General features: G+C 37.7%; 2 protein-coding genes across 3 annotated transcripts in view; one reads left to right on the forward strand and one right to left on the reverse strand.

Annotated features, from left to right (window-relative positions):
- Positions 1 to 29: 29 nt before the first annotated feature.
- On the forward strand, positions 30 to 12,512 carry MIOS (meiosis regulator for oocyte development). 2 transcript variants are annotated; one of them, XR_001860300.1, is made up of 11 exons: positions 793 to 2,089; positions 2,288 to 2,386; positions 3,302 to 3,559; positions 4,368 to 4,537; positions 6,188 to 6,253; positions 6,858 to 7,016; positions 7,774 to 7,926; positions 9,083 to 9,287; positions 10,359 to 10,488; positions 10,700 to 10,865; positions 11,318 to 12,512. XR_001860300.1 is itself a non-coding variant. In XM_008629932.2 (10 exons), the coding sequence occupies exons 1-10, from the start codon at positions 793 to 795 to the stop codon at positions 10,794 to 10,796; spliced, it is 2,634 nt and encodes an 877-aa protein (XP_008628154.1). In that variant the 5' UTR covers positions 30 to 792; the 3' UTR covers positions 10,797 to 12,512. The 2 variants fall into 2 exon arrangements, 1 of the variants encoding a protein (XP_008628154.1); XM_008629932.2 differs by having other exon boundaries at positions 30 to 2,089; positions 10,700 to 12,512.
- Positions 12,513 to 15,609: 3,097 nt separating this feature from the next.
- RPA3 (replication protein A3) overlaps positions 15,610 to 18,892 on the reverse strand; it is a 9,050-nt gene continuing 5,767 nt past the window's right edge. The window contains exons 2-4 of the mRNA XM_008630003.2: positions 18,728 to 18,802; positions 16,686 to 16,794; positions 15,610 to 16,189 (exon numbers count right to left, since the gene is read on the reverse strand). Coding sequence (XP_008628225.1) covers positions 16,107 to 16,189; positions 16,686 to 16,794; positions 18,728 to 18,802 — 267 coding nt within the window. The 3' untranslated portion in view covers positions 15,610 to 16,106. The remainder of the gene's footprint in view (positions 16,190 to 16,685; positions 16,795 to 18,727; positions 18,803 to 18,892) is intronic.

The following is an 18,892-nucleotide window of genomic DNA, read 5'->3' on the forward strand; positions in this document are numbered from 1 at the left end:
CGGCCCAAGTAGACTAAATAATGCTGTTTTTTCATACCTCCGAATCTTGCATGTCCCTTTCCAGAGTGATGGAAGAGGTGTATAGGATCTGTGGGGTCTGTTGGCGTGTAGGCACGTGTAGTGATTCTGGGCATGCAGCTACCGAAAGTGTGAATGGAGTTTTGACAGTAATGTGCCTATTTGAATGTTGCTGGGCCAGATACGAACGGAGACGTGGTAACATTGGGGCGGGAGCTGGGATTAGGAGCTGTACAGTAAGATGACAATATGCATTTCTGTTGAAATCTTCCAAGATAGAAAGCCTTTATAGGCTGTGGAACGGGCTTTAGACAAAACAGACAGAGTCTAATTTTTGTCACTTTTTAATTAGACAGGGAAATTCTTTTCTAGATGTTTGAGGGAGTGGCGCTTTCCCAGCGGCACACCCTGACACAGCGCATCTCGGGTAATCTGTTCTTGCTTAATACTGGTGTGGAGTTTGTAAACACAGCAAATCCTGTTGTCATCAGTTTGTAGGTGGCCGTGTTGGTTCTGTCTCAGTACATACATACCAGCAAAAACAACATGTGCTGTGAGGAGAAGGCTTAAGGATTTGGCTTGAAGTGTGTCATGAGTTAAACCCTTGAGCTAAAAGTCATTTGGTTTTGTTGGTTTAATGATTATTTCAGATTGAAAAAGAACTTGGGTTTTGATAACATTCCTACAAATTATTTTCTCAACAGTTTCCATATGCATGGATATCACCTGAATCTTCTTACCAGAGCTTAATTTGTGTGTCAATTTACCCTAGCCATGAGTGGCTCCAAACCTGATATCCTGTGGGCCCCACACCATGTTGACAGATTTGTTGTGTGCGATTCGGAACTGAGCCTTTATCACATTGACTCTGCTGTAAGTTCAGAGCTCAAGGCAGGGTCCTTGCGGTTGTCGGAAGAAACTACAGCTACACTACTGTCAATAAATTCAGATACACCGTACATGAAATGTGTGGCTTGGTATCCCAAGTATGATCCTGAATGTCTCCTTGCTGTTGGACAGGCCAATGGCCGAGTGGTACTTACCAGCCTCGGGCAAGATCACAACTCAAAATCTAAAGATTTGATAGGCAAAGAGTTTGTTCCCAAACACGCCCGGCAATGCAATACCCTCGCGTGGAACCCACTGGATAGCAATTGGCTTGCTGCTGGCTTAGATAAACATCGGGCTGACTTTTCAGTACTGATCTGGGATATCAGCAGCAAATATGCCCCAGAGACTGCAGTTGCTACAGAGAAAGTAAGGCTTTCAGCAGGAGATGCGGAAGCAGGCCTGGTAGTAACAAAACCACTGTACGAATTAGGACAGAATGATGCTTGTCTGTCTCTCTGTTGGCTTCCACGGGATCAGAAGCTGCTGTTGGCTGGAATGCATCGAAATCTGGCTATCTTTGATCTTAGGAACACAAGCCAAAAAATATTTGTAAACACCAAGGCTGTCCAAGGAGTGACTGTTGATCCCTATTTCCACGATCGTGTTGCTTCCTTCTATGAAGGTCAGGTTGCCATATGGGATTTAAGAAAGTTTGAAAAGCCTGTTTTGACCTTGACAGAGCAACCAAAACCCTTAACAAAAGTTGCATGGTGTCCAACAAGGACTGGACTGTTAGCTACTTTAACAAGGGATAGTAATATCATTAGACTCTATGACATGCAGCATACTCCCACACCTATTGGAGATGAAACTGAGCCAACAATAATTGAAAGAAGTGTCCAACCATGTGAAAATTACATTGCTTCATTTGCCTGGCATCCCACAAATCAAAATCGAATGGTAGTAGTGACTCCCAACAGGACTATGTCTGACTTCACAGTGTTTGAAAGAATTTCTCTTGCGTGGAGCCCAGTGACATCCTTAATGTGGGCTTGTGGACGACATTTGTATGAGTGTACAGAAGAAGGAAAGGCTAGTTCCTTGGAAAAAGATATAGCAACCAAAATGCGGCTTAGAGCTCTGTCAAGGTATGGTCTTGATACCGAACAAGTTTGGAGAAATCACCTCCTAGCTGGAAATGAAGATCCTCAGCTGAAATCGCTTTGGTACACTCTGCATTATATCCTTTATTTTATTGTAGTTTTTGTCCTAAGGAAGTAATACACCTTTATATGTAAACTACTTACATAAAATGCATTAAAATCTTTAAATACAATGCAACATCCTGTAAATACTTTGCATATCTTAACAGGATGTGACTTTAAATTTTTAAAAACATTTTTTTGGGAAAAATTAAGCTTCCTATACATGAAAATACTTATGAAGCAGTATACTGAAGATATGGATCAAAAACTTACAGGAAACAAAGGTCCCTTAGTTTATGCTGGCATTAAATCAATTGTGAAGTCATCTTTGGGTAAGAATGTTCCAACTTTGCTAAGTACTGTTGTATGATGTTTGAAAAATGACGCACTCATGCGTTGTCTTTGGCAATTGTTCAAAGATGCTATTTAAAAATACTGAAACAAAGTATTTCTGTTTGTGTTTTAATAATGTAAGTTAACAGTAATTTCCAGAGTTTTCAGTGTTCTTTGAAAGTTAGTAATTGTAAAAGCATAGTATCCTCAGAGGAAAATCTTTGAACTATTTCAAACATTTGAGTTTTGAAGTTTTGACTATGGCACTAGGTATTCTTGCTCCCTGCATAACTATTATATTTTTCAAAGCTCCACATCAGGCTGTAGTTCTAGAAAGGTGACTTTGCTGTCACTGCTAGTGTATTAAGTACCTTTATACAACTATGTTTAAATAAGCTGGCCTGTTCTGAAGTGGTGATCACCCCTGGTTTGTCACATTCTGCTTCTCATGCCCGCTGAAGTTTTTCTTAGTATAATTTATTATTTGAATATTTCCTTCTGATTTCAATATATGTCTTATTAATAAATATGCTCCTTGGAGCAAAAAATGAGTCTTCAGTGGTGGGAAAGCTTCTAACACATTGATGCTGGCTGAGAACTGGTAGAGCAGATGCTTGACCCTGTATTATGTATCTTCAATGTGAACATACTGAAAACTCCTGTCAGATGTAACAAATGGTAGAAGAAAGAAAAAAGACTGATGAATATGTGTCAAGCTTAGGTGCATAATTTTTAGCAGATCAAAATAATTTTGTGGTTGCTGCTTCTTACCATGGAGTTTTAAGCAATGTTGAAGTACTAAAATGTGATACTCAGCTTTTGTACCCTGCTTTATGATTGAAATCAAAGTGTTGTGTTGTGATGGCGATTGAAATTGTGATTTAAGCATAATTCAACTTATTTCCCATTTCTAGGAACAACAGAGAACCTCAGGCACAGCAGGAGTGGATCTGATAGACAGGCAGATATTATTCAGTATCTGAGTGAGGAGAGATCTTTGGCTTTGCAGCTCTGTGGGTGGATAAAGAAGGGAACAGACTTAGATGTGGAACCTTTCCTAAATTCATTGGAACAGGAAGGAGACTGGGAGCGAGCTGCTGCTGTAGCACTTTTCAACTTGGACATACGGCGAGCAATACAAATTCTGAATAAAGGGGCTTCCTCAGGAAAAGGTGTGTATTGTGTTTAGTCTTTTATTTTGGCTCTGTATTACATTAGATTTTTTCTGTTAACAGAATTACGGAAGATAGTTGGCAAGAGATGCCTGTTGTATTATGAAATTATTACTTGAAGCACTTGTATTGGAGCTTGGCAAATCCTGATATTTCACTCATCAGACTACCATATGCCGTACTGTCTAGTTAAAATAGATCATATGTTTCAGAATTTCATACTGATAAAAAACCCAGAAAGACATATGTTCAGAACTAGGGATTCTTTTTACTTTGATGGTCTGTGCTTTCCATAGGGAGGATTCAGAGTGAAGACTGCTACTTTCAAATTTAAGAATAAAATTGAACTTTCTGACAGAATGAGTATTTAGATTAAATAGTTTTTGCGTTTTTAGGAAACTTCTTAGCTTGAAACTTTTATATAAAATTGCCATCCTCCAGCTAGGTCTGTCAAACGATGGCTGGATATACATTCCTGTCTTTTCACTTCCTGTGGATATGAATTATGATAATGAAAGTCTTTTATGATAGTTATTTCAAAATACCACAAGCAGTGTGATGTTGTTAAAGAGGTTGTCATGCATGTAGGTGCTAACTTACCTGAACAGAGGCATTTAAAGCAGAAGCTACTATACATGGTAGTGTATGCACATTAATTTCAGGTAGTGTTAATTCTACTGCATTTTGTGTTGCATCCTGACCAAACATTGTGTTTCAGATGGATGCTTTTATTTACAGTTTTAACTGGATTTTTTTTAAGTCCTTAACTTGAATAATATTATTTCACTGATTGCTTTGCATAAAACAGGTGATCTAAACCTTAATGTAGTAGCAATGGCTCTATCAGGCTACACAGATGAGAAGAACTCACTTTGGAGAGAAATGTGCAGTACTCTAAGACTGCAATTGAACAATCCCTATTTGTGTGCTATGTTTGCTTTCCTGACGAGTGAGTCTGGTTCATATGATGGTGTTTTGGTGAGTAAATTTCTTTATGTTAGGTTAAAATTTCTTTATGCAATAGGAGCGTGTAGATACATGCACATATGTAGGGGGAGTCCTATATACTCCAAGAATTGATCAAATTAGAATGTATTCTTTTATCCTGGTGCTGGCAAATAGCATTTCTTTCTGCTAAACAGACATTACATATTTGGTGAATGTTATGTTAGTAAACAAATCATGCACGAACAACCAAAATATCCATTATAGTTGACACATTTTTTTAGAGGAATTTGATTCTTAGTATGGAGTTATTAAACCACTAGAAATACATTATCAAAATAATATAAACAGTGGAAAGAAACAGAAGAGAGATCAATAATAGAATTGCAAAAAGCAGACTAAATGCAGGGGAGTTTGCAGGACTTTCATCAAGCTGTATTTGCATTGAATTATATTTTCTTTTCCCTTGCTTACTTGTTAAAATAATTTCACTGTGTTGAAACAGTAAATAGAATATTCCAGGTCTTCTGAAACTGATACAGAATTACCATTTAAAAGGCAAACTAAATCTTTAATCATGAGATAGTTTGAGCCTTTGGAGGAGTTAACATACTTGATTCCTGGTTAGAGAACAGTAGAAATACTTGATTCAGTAGGAATTATTTAGCCCAGGAGAGGACTCCTGTAATGCAGCAGCGCAGTTGACCCGAAGCTGTTGAAAGCGAAGCTGTCACAATTTGATGCTTTTAGGGTAATGAAAAACAAAAATGGTTAGAATCCCAGAGGAGAGAAACCTGGATCTTTTTTTTTTTTTTTTTCTGTCTTTGAGAGAGAGTATTGTTGTTCTCTGGATGTTGGGTAGTAATTTTATAGGGGTTTTTATTGATGAACTGGCAACTTCCACATGATAAGGTGCTGTTTGTTTTTAATTTTAATTTTTCCTTCAGTGAGAAACCTGTTAAAATTTGAATGAAAGAGATTTTGCCAAGTGCATCTTGTTTTGGCAGTGTCAGTCACAATTTCTAATCTGAGAATATCAGGAGGGAAAAATACAGGCACAGCTAAGTGTGAGAATTAATACAGAGAAGTATTTTTTTTCTTCAGTGTTGCATCTAGTGAAATGATTAAAAAGCAGAAGGTAAATATTGATGCACTGCTGAAGCTCAAGTGTTAATATACTTATGATAAATTTGTTCTGGATGTTTACTTTGTGTTTGCTTGGGGTGTTTTGTTGCTTTGTTTGTTAACTTTTATTTGCAATTTAAGGAAGGAATGGAGTGGTTAGGCTAGTTATTTTGTAAATATAGTAAAGGAAGCTTGATTTGTTTTTCTTCTTCCTGTGACTTGGTGGGACTCTTGGCTATACATGCTGGAAGCACTAAGTACTCTACAGGACTTGCAAAGTTTATTTTTGTAGAGTTTCATAAACCTTGTAGGATGTGTTGTACCAGGCTTTCCTGGGAGATTGTTCCCGTATCTGCAGTATTCTTCTGATACCCGTATCTGAGTACAAACAAGTAAGCTGATATTTAGAGTTAGCTTTCTCCTGATGTCATGCTTTCTTGGTACACAATCAATTTCATTGTATTTGTTAGATGGTAGTGCAAATGCTCTGATTTTACAATGTATTGGAAAAATGGAAACATGCATCTGATGTTGGTATTCCCATTTTTCTCTCTAAAGTATGAAAATAATGTAGCTGTACGAGACAGAGTGGCATTTGCTTGCAAGTTCCTCAATGATGCTCAGGTAAGTTTGTGGTTGCACATTTAAACAAACTTTTATACTGGGCTTAATTCAGAGGCAGAAGAAACTGGGCTAGAGGGGTGAACAGTAGAAATAATGAGTCGTGAGTGATTTGTTTTTTCTTATCACAGTAGTATATAAGGTATGGTATCTGGTTTTTAGTTTGTATTTTCAGCATGATTTTTGATTTGGTTGTTGGTTTGTTGGTTTGGGGGCTTTATTGGTTTTATTGTTGTTTTAGAAGTTTTTGTGAGTATTCATTACATGGTAGTTTAAATGCAATTGCATCAACTGTACACCTGTTCTACTGGATGATATTTCTACTTACTCAGTATTTATTTCCAGGCTTTAATGTTCTCTCAAATTAAGGTTTGGTTTTACATCAGGAATGTTCTGTTTTAAATTCACCAAAGTATTCTAAGAACACATAACCTCTCTTTGCATTTTCTATCAGGAAGCTTAAAGTTTGTGTATAAACATGTGGTTTCATGCACTGTCATACAATATAGTAATTTAACTTTTTCTGCATAACATCCAGCAACACAGCATTCTGTTAGCAGCAGACACTGTTTTTACTTATATATTTCTTCATACATATTTTTTATAGCTCAACAGGTTTATTGAAAAGCTGACAAATGAAATGAAAGAGGCTGGGAATTTGGAGGGAATACTGTTAACAGGGTTGACAAAAGATGGAGTTGACTTGATGGAAAGTTACGTTGACAGAACTGGAGATGTCCAGACAGCAAGCTATTGCATGCTACAGGTTAGTGTTTCACTCCAAAATAAAGTTTATGGAGGAAAACTAAACATAGTTTCTTTATCAGCATAGTGTTGAATTTTGTGAACTAAGAAGTATTTTCTGTACTAAATTGGGACAATTGGGTTTTTTTTTGTGGAGTCATCGGAAACTCAGTGTTAACTAACAAGCATGTGTCTTCACCCTCTCTGGTTGAGATAGCTTGAGGAGATAGCAGGGGAAAGAGACAGAAGAAAATCAGTCCTTTTCACTAGCTGAGCTGGGAATACCCATTTGTCTCCTTATTGCTGGTGTGTTTCCTGATGTTTTCATTATTTTTTTTTTGCTTTCAGCATTTTGGTAGAGAACAAAGGTGAGGGTTTTGTTTGTTTGTTTGTAGGCTTTGGGTTTTTGTTTTTTTTTTTTTATAAGGGGCTTACCTTGGCCATTACACAGTAGCAGCTATTGCCAGCAGTGTATTTAACTGCATATGCAATCACGACAGTGATGTAGACTGTGATATGTGACAGAACTTTCAAATCCTTCATCTCACAGATGTAAGTTCTTAGGAAGACATGGCAGCACAAGTATTTTCAACCAGAGAGAAACTGAAGAAAATCTTTATCAAACTCACAGTTTACAGAAAATTCATCTTCTTCAGGATAAATGACACTATATTATTTATTATATCTTGTAGTACACTTTGTAAAGGCTTTTGAAAAACTGAGTAATATGTATTGTGTGTCTTCAGTGTATAGCTGACATTTTTTCCTGCCTGCTTTAGGGTTCTCCATCAGATGTACTTAAGGATGAAAGGGTTCAGTACTGGATTGAGAACTACAGGAATCTTTTAGATGCTTGGAGGTTTTGGCATAAACGTGCAGAATTTGATATCCATAGAAGTAAGCTGGATCCCAGCTCAAAGCCTTTAGCTCAGGTAAATATAAAACTTATATGAAGTATGACCAGTCCAGAAAGGAATGTGGCATGGTACTTCCGTAAAAAAAACCTTGCTGGCCATATCTGGGTTTTCGTGAGGATTTATGTGCAAAAGAAAGATTTCAACTAAGCTTGCCCTAATGAAAAGAGGTGTCACTTTTTTTTTCAAGTAACAGGTCTTTCAGAAACTGTAACCTTATCAACACTTTACTTCTGGGGAAACCGGAAACTCTTTTGATTTTTTTTTGATACATCAGAGATGTATCATCCAGCTGAATTCGGTGTCAGGGTGAGACTGATGCTGAAACCATGGAACTAGTTCAAATTACCTTTAATTGAAAAAAACTCAAAGCTGTTTTGAAGCCCTTGAACCTGACTCTAAAGTGAACAGCAGCAACTTTCATTATCAGTTCTGAACATATGCTGACCCAAAAACTAACGCCATTCCCAAATGCTATCTTCTTAACATCTGGTGGCAGTTTTAGCCAACATGGTCTTACCATTTACTCTCTTATGTCTGCTAAGTATGTTCATTACAGGCTTTGGGGCCTGGGAGTTTCTGAGGAAAGTTGGTTTTGAATTCATTTATCAGTCACAGCTGTTTAAGCAGAGCTGTTCCAAGTGGGAGGGAGTTGAGTTTACTGCTCCTTCCTTATGTGGTTAACATAAACAGCCCCTAAAGAGTTTAAAATATGTGCTCCTTGGTATCAAGTCACAACTTGTGAAGGATGCAGATAAATAATATTAGGGAAATCCTTATGTTGGGGACTGTAGTGTGAGTCATCTGACTGTAAGGAGGGAGAGACCAGACTTTATGTAGTAAGTAGAATAAACCTAATTTCTTCCATTACTGAAGATACGGCTTTTATTATCTTAAATAATGTATTTCAAAGTTTTAACAATTGTGCATGTTTTTATGTGCTTTTGAAGTAAGTGAGCATAATTAAGGCCTATTTCTCAGGGCTGTGTGCCTCATCTATAAGCCAAGATGTTAAAAACTCCTTCACAAGTAGCTTTGGCTTTCCAGGGCACTCTCTAGAATATCTGGTAAATAAATGTTTACTAGTATTACATACTAGCTTGAATGGATTCACTCACAGGTGTAGCAAAAGTGGAACCAAACCAAAAAATTAATGGGCATTTGTTCTCTTTAGGTGTTTGTGAGTTGCAATTTCTGTGGGAAATCAATCTCTTACAGCTGTTCAGCTATTCCTCATCAGGGGCGAGGTTTTAGCCAATATGGAGTCAGCGGTTCACCAACCAAGTCAAAAGTTACGAGCTGCCCTGGTTGCCGTAAGCCCCTTCCCCGCTGCGCACTTTGCCTGATCAATATGGGAACACCAGTTTCCAGCTGTCCAGGTATGACACAGTGGGTTTTAGTTATTCAGCTACAGTACTAGTTAAATTAGCAGTTCCTATTGGAAGATCTTCTGTTGCACTTTCTTTTTTCTAGTTGTGATTATACTGTAAATATTCATACTCATCATTTTGAAGGGAGAAGGATCATAATTGAGAATTTGTTTACATACCATCTAATTTTATGATGAAACCTTTGTTTCAATTCTTAAGGGTCAGACAGTATGCATAGTTACTTGGTTCTGGCAGTTTTCTGTGAAATTGTCAGTCAAATTCCATGGTTAGATAGATGTAGAGATCCAAGTATTGTGGAGGTCAGTATTGTGAGCTTTACAACTGAAAGAAATAGGGAGTGTGTTTTCTTGAGATTAATTGTAGGGATGCTACACAAATCTTCGAATGTAAATGAATTAATTTTTAGGTGGAAGAGGAAGAGAGATGTGTGCTTTCTGTTACTAAGATGAAAGAAAGCAGGGGTCAGGCTGTCACAGCTAAGAGATATTATGACTAGAATATTTTAGTTCTTAATGCCTTTGGCTCAGCATTATATAATGTCTAAATGAAAAGGATTTTGACCATATTTTTAAGTCAGTCTTGTTACAGAGCCATGAGCAGCTGTACAGTTGTCATGTTTATTTATCTCTTCTCATTCTTTTACTGATCTTTGTTATGACTTCTATATTTTACTTGTTCCAATTCATAACTTAGATATTGTTGATTTTCTTTTTTTAAAGCAGAAGATTTCATGTGCAGCAGAATAGGCCCATAATTCACTGGAATGTAAATCAATAAAGCATAAATCACCATTGAAGGATATTCTGTCTGTAAAACTTGTTTAATAGGCAAGTTTAGCACATCCATGAGATGTGAAGCAACAGCTCAGCAGTCTTAATTCTTTTTTGACATTCTTCCATGTCTTAATATTTTTACTGACTTCTCTTTTAAAATGAGGCTGCTTTTTCACACAATATCCCTAATTTCAAAACTATTTTAGTGATGTTGCTGGAACTGAAATACAAATGAAGTGTAATGATTTACAGCCATATTTGTGGGGGTGGGTTTTTCTCTGCACAGGAGGATCCAAGTCAGATGAAAAAGTGGATCTTAGCAAAGACAAGAAGTTAGCCCAGTTCAACAACTGGTTTACTTGGTGTCACAACTGTCGGCATGGTGGACATGCTGGTCATATGCTGAGCTGGTTCAGGTAAGTTGATGTTAAATTTTTGTTATTTTACATATGTGTGCTGCACTGAGTAGAACACGCCTCCTTCCCTGTATCTATCATTATAAAGTTTAAATAGTAAAACTGAACTATGATACTGAGTTTTTCTGAGATACTACACCTCTGCACATAGTTAAATGTATAATTGCAAAATTATTTTACCTCTTTTCTTTTTTTGGCTGTTGCTATTTAGGGACCATACCGAGTGCCCAGTTTCTGCCTGCTCTTGTAAGTGTATGCAGCTGGATACAACAGGGAATCTCGTTCCAGCAGAGACTGTCCAGGCATAAATACTATTAGAAAATGTGTGGCTCTCTAATGGATGTCCATCATAGTCCAAGCATATATTTTAGACAAAGGTAATTTGTGACTTACTGTGAAAAAATAAATTGCTATCAGAGTAGTAAAATGATGTGTGTATGACTGTGCTTGGTAGAAACAGGTATTCCTGAAGTGAGCCTCCAGGTACAGTGTGTGGCCCTTATACAGAGGACTGAAGAAAAGCACTCCTGGAATTGTGGACTCTTTGGATTTGCTAAAATCCAAAGACCTTTATTAAAAAAGTTTTCAGGATAATGCTGATTGGCCCCAAAGCTGAGTTTATATGCTGTGAAAGCAGACCTTCAAAATAAACACTTGAAAAGTGTCCTTCAGAAGATGGCAAAGTGGTGCTGTGGATTCCTCTGTTCATTGTTTGATCACACTCTCTTGTATGCAAATGATTGTTTCCTTATAAGTTCATTCAAAGTGCCACTGTCAACTGTATTGTAAAGATTTTTTTAATGAAAAATCCATTTCTTTCTGTTCCCAGGTTTTATGGTAAAGCAACGTCTTTGCAATTCAGGCTCTTACTTAACCAGCCTACATATCTAGCTGATGCAAATTTTAATGCTAAAGAGTGGGGGTTTTCTCTTCTAGCAATGACTGTATCCTAGAGAAGAGTTCCCTGAGAAGTCATGTGACTGTTTCAGTGCAGAGTGCAGGTAAACTATAGGAGATTGTATCTGATAACTTTTTAACTTAGTACTGTGAAGGTCTGAAATCTCAAGGACTGGAGACTTGTAAATACGTAAGTTTTAAACTGTGTGCAGAGTTTTGACTACAGAAGTATTTGCAGACTTCGAGATAATCAGCATTTCCCTGTACTTCAGAAATATACTGGGAAGTATGGAATCAACCTGTATAAATCCTGCTTCTGGTCACTAGTGGACACTCATCTGCTCCCAAAAGGCTGTGCAATTCTAAGTAATTGGTCAGAGTACTTCTAGATGTGTTACCTGCTGGAATTAAGATTATTTATTGACTTGAGAGAGCGTCAATGATACTTTGCTAATACTGTACTATGAGCTAATTGGTATTGTTGTCCTTGACTTTGTAGGCAACAAAATTCACACAAATTAGGGAAAAAAACCAAACCTGTTTTAAGGTATGTGATAATAACATCAGTTTACTTGGTGTGTGTTTATTTACAATATATGAGTTACTCAACACTTGTGTGCTATGAAATACTAAATGGAATGCTAGCAATAAACTGGTACTGTTTGCCAGGACTGTGAAAATTGGTGTTTTAAAAGAGAATATATTGTAATATACCACTGATTCTCTGTGCTCTAGTGTAGTTTCAAGAAGATAAAATGTGGAAGTGTTTTCTGTGGGTGTACAAGATTACATGCAAGACTTTGGGTTATATTTTCTGTTTTAGTATTAATGTTGTAATGCATCTGCATTTATTTTGATCTAAAATTGGCAAAGATCTTTTTTTAAATTAAAAATCTAAGAGGTACTTGATATTTTTAGGCATGGGAGGGAGAGCAGTTCCTTTTTTTTCCTTTTTAGAATATTTATTTCTCTTTCCAGTATTTTTGCACACTTCATGTTGCTGTTGAAGAGCTCTTCAAAATGTTCTCCATTTATAAATGTAAACTGGGGCTTACTGTATGATACCCTATTTATATAAATACAGGCAATAAAACTTTTGCTTTATGGAAATTAGGATTTGTAAGTGTGAAGTGTTTGGTTTTTATTCTTGTGTAGTATCATTCGATAAATTTTCCTGATAATTTCCATGTTGAAGTGAATGCAACTACCAATATAAAGTGTCTCGTTTCCTCATGTAAAGAAAAATCATCTATAACGTTTTCACCTCGACTATAACTGTGTGTCAAATTCTATCAAGTTAAATTACGTGGTCACTTTATTTAATACTCATCTTTGAAATGTTTTGAATTAAGAATATGCATATTCTGGCACAGTATCACTGTGAGTTTTGGCTGTTGCAATTAGTAATCAGGCTTTCAGGTCAGTAATTACACTGTTTGCAAAATTTACAAAGCAAGAGCTGTATGTTTTTTAATTACCAGATTTTTTTCCTTGTTTTGCTTTAGAATTAATAAAACTGTAATTCTGGGGGTGATTTCTTGTTTTCTAACAAAAAGTGTAGCTACAAACATTTTATTAGCTGCAGTTACTTCTACATTTACTGTTGCCTGGTATATCTCAGCTCAACTCTGCTGAAGGTGGCCTTGCATGCTAAAATGTCTTGATCCTGTGGCTCATGCTGATTACATTTCATTGTTTTAATTTCATTAGATGCTCCAGCCTTGTAGCCCTTCCTTGATTAAGCAGAAGCACTTTATCATCACACACACAGGCCCCTTGCTCACGAGCACTACACGTGTTGTGCACGTGTCCATGCCCAAGCCAGGACAGCAGAGCAGGGTGAGCCAAGAGCCCAACAAACAGGTACCAAGTCTCAGAAGTCAGTAATGAGTGGAGGGGGAGCAGTCCTGTTCCAAATAGCATAAACTTGTAGAAGTCTGTTTTGATTACAGCATTCACTTCGTACCCCCCTTCTCTACCAGGTTCCCTCAATTCACCAGCTCCTCTTCACACCTTCCATTACTGGGCTGCTGTTGGCACTGGCTTTGGTGACATCCCTCTCTGGTGTTGACGATACGGTTGCCCTGGTGTCTCCCCTTCAGTCAGCGACCCACGATGCCCCTACTTCCCGTTTTATTATCTATGAGGTCTGGCAGTTTCTCACCTTTCACTGTGTGTGTGGTGCCTGGGGCCCTGTTAACCATCAGGGCTAGTTGACAGCAGGCCCCATGGTTATGTCTTTCCCTTGGTATCTGTAGTGGCTGGCAGTTTTCCATGTGGTAATGTAGGAAATTGTTGGGGAAGATGAAACAGAAAAGCATTGTAAATATGATTGCCTGACAAAAGATTTTGGGAATATGAAAACTACAGGCAACATCGAAATGAAAGCCACTTTTGAAATACCAGGTCTTAGTTACTGAACAACTAGAAAACAATGGTATGGCCACTGAAGATAATCCCCTCTTGATGGAACAATACCCTCTGCTTGCAAACAGGTCCAAGGGTCAGAGCAGACCCTACTAGCTCAGCAGAAGGGGTCCAAAGAGTAGTTTTTAGAAGTTAAGATGTAACACTCTATGGTAATATAAGAACTCTTATAGGCTGTATGTAAATGCTATAGGATTTGTATCTTGTATTAGATTGGTTAGTGACAATTAGAATATTCAGTACAGAAGATGATTTATTGTATTGTAACCAGGACTTCAGACACTTCCTCTTCTATTCACTTCCACTTCATTCCTTTCCTTCCTTACTTCCACTCTTGCTCTTACACCCTCTCTCTCTCTCTCACCTGCTTACTCTCTTGGGCCTGCTCACAGCTGAGTCCGGCAGCTCTGAGCAGTGCCCCTATACCCAAGCTTTTTACAATAAAACAACCGCGCCCCAAGACCTGCCTATAGAGATCTCTCCGTATCCGTCCCGCCCGTAACCTACAGTCTGGCGCCCACCGTGATTGCCGAACCCACACCCAGAACCTACAGGAAATTATGCTGGTAAATGCATATATGACCTGAGCACTACTCTAATACCAAAAATGTTTTACAATTCCTTGCATTGCTGTCTGGTTTGTACAGCCACATAGCCAGGACAGGCCATTTATTCACAGAGCCTCTGTAGAGAAGCAGATGAATAAAAAGCGCATAGGGGAAACTTTTAGTTGTGTACAGATTGCCCAGCCACCTTTCACTGCTGCAGGACTGCATGAACAAGAAGAGTCTTGACTGACAAAGGGAAACCAGCCTTTCCCACTTGGTGTGTTCAAACTTTCCCTCACAAGACCTCATACCCCAGGCTGGTCTCTGTGAAGTGCTAAAGCCATCTAGTGGCAGGCTGCTCCATTGGGCATGGTGGTCTGGGTAACTAACTGTACATAACATTTTACAGAGTATTATGTACACACACAAAATACAAATTTTCTAAAGCAGAATGGAACAAAATATTTTTAAATGCTAGGAAAATATGCATGCAGTTATTAAGAATGACATTTGATTCTACTGAGCACTAAAATAATTTGGTGACAGAGCATGGTATCATGCCACATGGACCTTCTGTTCTGTTTGCTGTAGGAGACTGATTCCTACTTCAGAAGACCTCCTTCCTAGTGACAGTAACTGTGTCACTGTCTGTCTTCTAGGTGGGGAGAAAAAAATAGATCCCCTGTTAACGTGATCATCTCTCCAGTTTGTAGTGAGCTCAATGTGTAAGTTTTTGAAAACATATTCCTTGACTGAAAAAAAGAGAGATGTCTATAAATAAGCACAAAGGTAGCAGTCTTATTAAGGCACTTATTAAATCTAGCTACTAAACCTGAAACCTGTTTGTACAAAAGCTTAATGAACGTGGCTAAGGCTTATTTAAAATACTTTGAAATACTTCATTAATTCCCAGAGAATATTTCCAAATTTCAATTTTACTTTGATTGTGTTACCTCAAGTGATGCAAACATTTTGCAAAGTGTTTTAAGTAGTCTGGATAGTAACAAAATTTGGGACTGTGTGGCAGTTCCTATGGTTAGTCACCATGACAAGCTGGCTGAATCCTGGTACTGCTGCTTACACTCCAACCAAGAATGAAGGTTGTGATGAGAAGTCAATTGTGCTTGAAATCCCCAAGCCTAATTAGACATCTTCCAAGTGTTTAGCATCAGTGCAAAGGCAAGAACCTTGTATTCCACTTTGTTAAATTTAACTGTGTCAGGTAAAAGAGAACAGGAATCGCCACATATCACTGAAAATAGCACTCTTAACATTTAATGCTGACATCAACAGTTAAATGTAGTGAATCTTTTTTATTGAAGATAAATTTTCAAGATGCAAAATACCCCCCCATTCAACAAATTTGTATCAAAGCAAATTAAATCAAAAATCTTTATATTAAAACCCCACCAATTTTTTTCCATACAAGTTTCCTGTAATGTATCCTAGACCCTCTACCAAGTAGAAAAGGATGCTTATAAAATTTCAGTTTCTGACAAGTCTAATCTTGCAGAACACTCCTCATAGATGCAAAAGGGTTAAATATATACAGTGAGTGAGACACTCACAAAGTGTTCTCCTTGCTGAATAAATACATTTGCAAAGAAAATACTCTTCATAGGCAATACTTAGCACATGTAACAGTGTCTTTTCAGTATATTTGTTGAAAATAAATGCAACTGTTACCATGCTGTCAGGCAAGAAACCACAGTACTGTTAGAAGCTCTAAATATATGCTAATAAAAATCAAGTGTTCCTCCCAGTACCAAACGGGAAGTATTCAGGGAATTCATGAATAATTTTTAGTGCTTCATTGTAGAGTTCCAGATCTGAAAAAGGGTAAAGAAAATGGTTATGATGCACAAGCTCAATTCCCCACAAGTCAATGATAACATTTAAGTACAGGTTATTTTAAAGCAGTGTAGCTGAGTGATCCCAGTCTCCCTCAAGCTCCCATTTTCCCAAGGCAGGAACACTCATTGCTTGTTTTCTGGAAGGTTATTTTTAGGCCTGCTAGCTGCACTACCACACAAGGTTCAGGGCAAGGTGAGAACCACGTGGTCAGGAGTGGGAGAACAATCTGGCCACAGCAATGATCTAGACTGGCTCCAGCTTTGAGTCACTCCCTACGGTTCAACTGTAAACCACAGTATTTGGTACAGAATTTCTCTCATGACACTCTTCTTTTCTACACCCCGCTCCGTATCTGGCAGCTTGAAGAAAGACCTTGTCCATAAGGAAAGGTAATCAGGCTTTCCCTTCTTATTTACTGAAGATGAGTTCAGAACTCAAAATGAATTTGCCCTAATGTATATTCTTACTCACCAAATAAACTTTTATCTTCTCTGAACTGGACATATGATGCACACATGATGGTTGCCTGATTTGTTACTCTTCCCACCACTTCAATAACCCCTGAAATCTCCTCATCCAGCTAGAAAACACATCAAAAATGAAATCAGTAACACTAAATTAGCTGCTGCCTTTACTGCACAGCACTTAAGCTAGGAACTCTCCACAACTGATGGTTTGTTCATGACAGATTCTGTTCCATGTCAAACAATACAGTACTACTGAAAAGACCTGTCACCCTCCCCCCTAAAAAAAACCACAAAAACCTTGATCCACTAAGAGATTTACAGGTTTTGTAATAGCCAAGTCAATGCCAAAACAAAAAATATGAAGAAGCATCTGAGGAAAGATACCAGTTTGTAAGTATATAAAACTGTCATTTAGTCACTGAACAGAGACTAATCTAGGGCACAGAGAGCAGAACAATTCTGATTTTAAAGCACTGCATTCAAACCTGTGTCAGTTATAGAACTCTGTAAGAGCTAAGGAGGTATCACACACTCCAGAGAGCAGTTCCAGTGTTCCACATTCAGGAGGTATATTTGGAAATTATTTCTTAAGTAATCTGTCAGTAAGTGTTCAGAATACAAAGATACTGACACTAATAAGCCTTTGGTTGAACAAAGGAAAAAAAAGGCTAAAAATTCTATCTTACTCCAAAATAATATAGCTTGAACATTTTCTTTGTTTTTTAAGATACAAATTTTAACAGTGCAGTACAATTTTGGTAATGTTCTTCCAATACCTAAGTCTTATTTTTCACTTTCTAGTAAGTCTTCTGGAATAATTCCCTCCCCATAATTTTGGGGTCGAAAGAGTGAACTACACATGCACAAACAGAGAAATATATTTAAAGGGAAAAATGTTAGAAAGCATTTTGATTAGCAAATCTAGAAGTTTCCCCACCGACATTGGGTGAACTGGAGAGATGAACCTGGCCTCATTTTTTTGCACACACCAGTTTCTCCCAAGGCAGTGGAGCACAGACTGAAGTGCCCAGCACTACAGCTTTGCATTTATGGAATTCAAACACTTACACTGTTATTATAGAATATTATAGAATCATTGGTCAGATGCTAACATCTGAATTTTTAACAACCCAAGGCAGGAAATGTTTTCACAAACTCAAGAAAGAGGTATGAGACATTTTGTTGTGGTTTGAAGTCAGCAATCTTCAATTTATAAGACAAAACTCTTCTGTATCAAACTGCATTTTTCATCAACAAGGACAGACTCTTGTCTTGAAAGACAGAGAGAGTACCATATGCAATTATTTCCCATGGAGATGGCAAGGTTTCTCAGCATTTAACAACTCATTCAGAGAAGAGGATGTAAATATACACATGCGCTGAGTCAAGCTAGAGCATTTGTCATCACAATTAAAATAATTCTTTAATTACAACATTTCTTGGTGGAAAAAACATACTTAGAATCAGAAGAAAACACCAAAGTGTTACTCCTTCAGTGGTAGGTGATAACAAAGGAAGCAGTATTTTCGTTCAGCCGTTCTAATTATATCTTACACCCATTGCATTAATTGCTTAGGGGTTTTTTAAGAAAGAATGCTTCAAGCTAACTATGGAGTTTACTGAAATGCTGTGACAAGTGTTCTAAGAGAATGTAGCAATGTTAACTTAAAAAACTCCTGAAAACACCATATTCTTTTTGATTATAAAAGCAGTAAGAAAATGGGAGACTGAATTTACAGTAAAACTAATAAACGTAGCAGAATATATTACACTGTGAACAACTAGTAGAGTAAGAGAAAATAACCAAAAAGGGATGTGTCTGACAAGGAACGAGTTCTGTCTCTTAACACCAGCTGAAAATTGATAAAGACCAAGGCAGCTCATGGGTAAGAGAGCTACAGGTTAGCTGAAAGATGCAAGAAAGAGAGGCAATGAAATACAGGTGGAAAAACTCAAAACAGGGTAGGCATGCACAGGTTTCAGAAAAGACAAAACCTCCGGAATCCACAAGAGGCGACATCATTTCCAAAGCATTCCGTAACTTACAGGCTCGCTCAGCTCCACAGTCGTATGCTTGCCGAGTCCATCCGAAAGCACGACAAGCTTCCCACTAGGATGAATCTACAAAAGAACACTTAAGTCTACAAAAGACATTAGGCCTGTGCGCTCTAAAGGCACCTGGAAGCGTCACAGAAAAGCTTTGGCCGCCTC

This window comes from Corvus brachyrhynchos, unplaced genomic scaffold, assembly GCF_000691975.1.
Source record: "Corvus brachyrhynchos isolate BGI_N302 unplaced genomic scaffold, ASM69197v1 scaffold142, whole genome shotgun sequence".
Lineage (NCBI taxonomy): Eukaryota > Metazoa > Chordata > Aves > Passeriformes > Corvidae > Corvus > Corvus brachyrhynchos.

Coding starts and splice junctions, on each gene's coding strand:
- MIOS (XM_008629932.2), top strand. CDS start 793: ATGAGTGGCTCCAAACCTGATATCCTGTGGGCCCCACACCATGTTGAC. Junction 2,387..3,301: donor AATTGTGAAGTCATCTTTGG/GTAAGAATGTTC, acceptor TCCCATTTCTAG/GAACAACAGAGAACCTCAGG. Junction 9,288..10,358: donor ACCAGTTTCCAGCTGTCCAG/GTATGACACAGT, acceptor TTCTCTGCACAG/GAGGATCCAAGTCAGATGAA.